This window comes from Gambusia affinis, linkage group LG09, assembly GCF_019740435.1.
Source record: "Gambusia affinis linkage group LG09, SWU_Gaff_1.0, whole genome shotgun sequence".
NCBI classification, from domain to species: domain Eukaryota; kingdom Metazoa; phylum Chordata; class Actinopteri; order Cyprinodontiformes; family Poeciliidae; genus Gambusia; species Gambusia affinis.
Genome location: NC_057876.1, coordinates 27895038 through 27898227, shown reverse-complemented (window position 1 = coordinate 27898227; position 3190 = coordinate 27895038). Strand labels below are relative to the sequence as shown.

General features: G+C 36.5%; 1 protein-coding gene across 11 annotated transcripts in view; it reads left to right on the top strand.

Annotated features, from left to right (window-relative positions):
* gria2b (glutamate receptor, ionotropic, AMPA 2b) overlaps positions 1–2944 on the top strand; it is a 46338-nt gene extending 43394 nt beyond the window's left edge. For 3 of the 11 annotated variants that reach the window (XM_044126865.1, XM_044126863.1, XM_044126866.1), the window contains 2 exons: positions 148–282; positions 936–2944. In XM_044126865.1, coding sequence (XP_043982800.1) covers positions 148–282; positions 936–1100 — 300 coding nt within the window. In that variant the 3' untranslated portion in view covers positions 1101–2944. The other 8 variants (XR_006371656.1, XR_006371655.1, XM_044126869.1 and 5 more) reach the window with 8 other exon arrangements.
* Positions 2945–3190: the final 246 nt, after the last annotated feature.

Below are 3190 nucleotides of genomic sequence, written 5' to 3'. Positions count from 1 at the left end.
ATTATTATTATTATTATTATTATTATTATTATTATTATTATTATTATTATTATTATTGACGTACACCTTTTTTTAGTTATTTACTTTAAAAGTCAGATTTTACCACTACCCCCAAACACTAATCCTCATCTCGTGTCCGTTCTGCAGGAGAAGACCAGTGCCCTAAGCCTGAGCAACGTGGCTGGGGTCTTCTACATTCTGGTCGGAGGACTCGGTTTGGCCATGCTGGTGGCCTTGATTGAGTTCTGTTACAAGTCCCGAGCCGAGGCGAAACGAATGAAGGTGGCAAAGAATGCACAGAATATTAATCCAACTTCCTCGCAGAATTCACAGAATTTTGCAACTTATAAGGAAGGTTACAACGTATATGGGATCGAAAGTGTAAAAATTTAGGGGGTAGGGATTGAGGTTTTCATAAATTCCCCCCAAATGCACGCTTTTTTGGCTCCATCCGTTCCATCCTTCAGTGTTAGTGAGTGAAGAGGTTGGCCAACGGATCGTATGTACTGGTGATTTATGATTTTAATGAGAGAAAGCGATACTCCCCCTTTTTTATAAGCATAAAAATTGTGTTTGTTGATTTATGTTCTCTACCTCTTTGAAACCATTTTCATGTATGACTGTTGATGGCCATGCTTGTTAATACCTCTGTCTTAGTAACGTACTTCAACAATAATGCTTGCAATGACCATGCAGAAACCTTTACATGATCATTTGCATCTTGCATTGTGTTAATCACTGACCTCATGTTAAGTTCTCATCTACATTCTCATATTTGTGTATCAAATGTAATCTCTTAAGCATTTTGATGTGGTCAGATGCATCCGTCTAACATGTTGCTTTCTTGTTTGTGTATGGATCCGTGTGTGTGTGCGTGTGTGTGATGATTGTGCTGGCTTGTGTCTGGATGTGCATGTGGCTTCTGGCTTTTGTAGGTGACCTTTGGGGATGCCATGAGGAATAAAGCAAGACTTTCCGTTACAGGGAGTACTGGGGAGAATGGTCGGGTGATGACTCCAGAGTTTCCCAAAGCTGTCCACGCTGTCCCGTATGTGAGACCTGACATGGGACTAAACGTCAGCCTGACAGATCTATCCTGATCACTGAGAAACTCCTGAGTGCCTTACAACGGTTTTAAAAGAGTGATTTTTTTTTCTTTCGTCCCTCGTTTCTGTTTTGGCACTTTTTTTATTTGTCTTGTGAAAAAGTAAAGGTATGAGAGAGATTTCTCTTTCTCCACGCAAAGACTTTTACTGTTGCTCTCTATCTACATTTTCCATACAATAGCTTCCCTTAAAGGGTGGAATTTTACTCGACATATAAACAGTTAGCTTTTGTTTTCTAAACTTGTGGTACCATGCTTTCCTACCTGCTTGAACTGGACTGAGAAAGAAGCAAGGGCTTGATTCACGGCTGCAGTTTCTCCTGGGTGTCAGCGATTCAGTCAGCCCCGCTGTATTTGTGTGCCTGAATAGTGCAAGTGCGTGTGTGTGGGCGTGTGTCTGGGTGTGTGAGAGAGAGGTAGGGGTCAATTTATTGATTACAACTGTTTCTGTATCCCCTACCGCCAAACTGGGTTTTCAAGCACACTTGATATCACCTCCATTAAGATGTGAAATGGATTTTTTTTTTTTTTTGTAAGAAAATTTGCAGAGAAAAAAATTTACAAAAAAATATTTTTATGTATTTTCACAGAATAGCTTTTAAATAAACTTGCGTACATACTGGCTGGATATGAACGACTTAACGTGAAAGTTCAGATAGAAAGTACTAAACAGCTTCTAGTTCCATATTTTGAAAGCCAAAAACATTGCATAAGAGAGTGAAATCTTAAAGTCATGTAATTAATTCTTAATAAAAACTTTCCTGTATATTTTATTCTTTAACATTAGGTGTTGATATGATCTATATGTCAATGCTTGACATTTGGAAATAATCCTTCTTAGCTTTTTATTGTTGGAGTTGTTGCAGCAATTTTCTTTTGTTCTTTTGTCTCTGTTGGCTTCAGTGCTTTTGCTGTTTGTAATTTTTCTGATGAGGACCAGAGTTACCGCTCTGTTTTCAAGACGAAACAATCTGTTTACATGCCATGAATGGAAAACAATGAACTGGATGATACGGTATTATAGTATTACTTTCGGAAGTGACATAAAGAGAAGGCATCCACTTTCATACGGCTTAGGTGAAGGTCCAAAATGCCAAATAAGTAAGAGTGCCAAATTCTAGTGCCAGTAGATATAACTATAGTCTTACTATAATGAATAACTGTCATCTCAGTGAATGTAAATGACTCTGATACATTCTGTAACTTTTGTATCTAGGTGTACAGTTGGTGGCCATGACAGTGCTAATAACAACAACGTTTTTGCTTTGTTTTTCCGTCTCCATATTTTTTGCATTGATCTGACAATAAAGTAGCACCAGTTGCATGTTGTTGCCACATTATACTACATACGTTTATTTCATTAATGCCATTTGTTTTCATTTTGTCGTTGAGACTGTGAAGTTACCTATTTGAAATTGGAAGTATAATGTAAGACAGATACATATATAAATATAAATATACACACAATATATATACATAAATCATATATTTTATATAAAAAGTTGAAATATTTAAAAGCTGTATCCCATTACAAAAGCTACTTTACTTCCGTTAAGTACTACATTTATTTGTCAGCGTTCTGAAAATGCTTTTAAACTATTTTCAGTTCTGTTTGCACTATTTTTTTTTTTTAAATGAACACATTTGTCTTCAATTCCCTGTCAAATCTCAACCTAAGCTGTATTATTTTCAATGTTTCTTCAATTCAACATTAGAAACAAACCATAGTTGCTAATCAGTTCCATTACATATTCAGGCTTAACATTTTGTATATGGAATGTGTGCTAACTTCATTATTTTTGAAACTATTTCTAAATAAAAGTTACTGATTTCTTGTTATTCTGTGTATCATTCATTAAGGTTGATGTTATTTTCCCTGCAGAGTTTTTCAGCAACATGGATCCATGTTTATTCAGTCCGTTAAGCGCTATGCAATTGGATCCATCGGGTTAAGGTTAGGGTTCAGGTTCACGGGGGTCATCATGTGAGAGGCGGGACTCACCTGGCACAAGTTGCTAATTAGATCACAAATGAGTAATTTTAGAAAACATCTTTGCAGATTAATCATCTTTGGGGAAATACAAG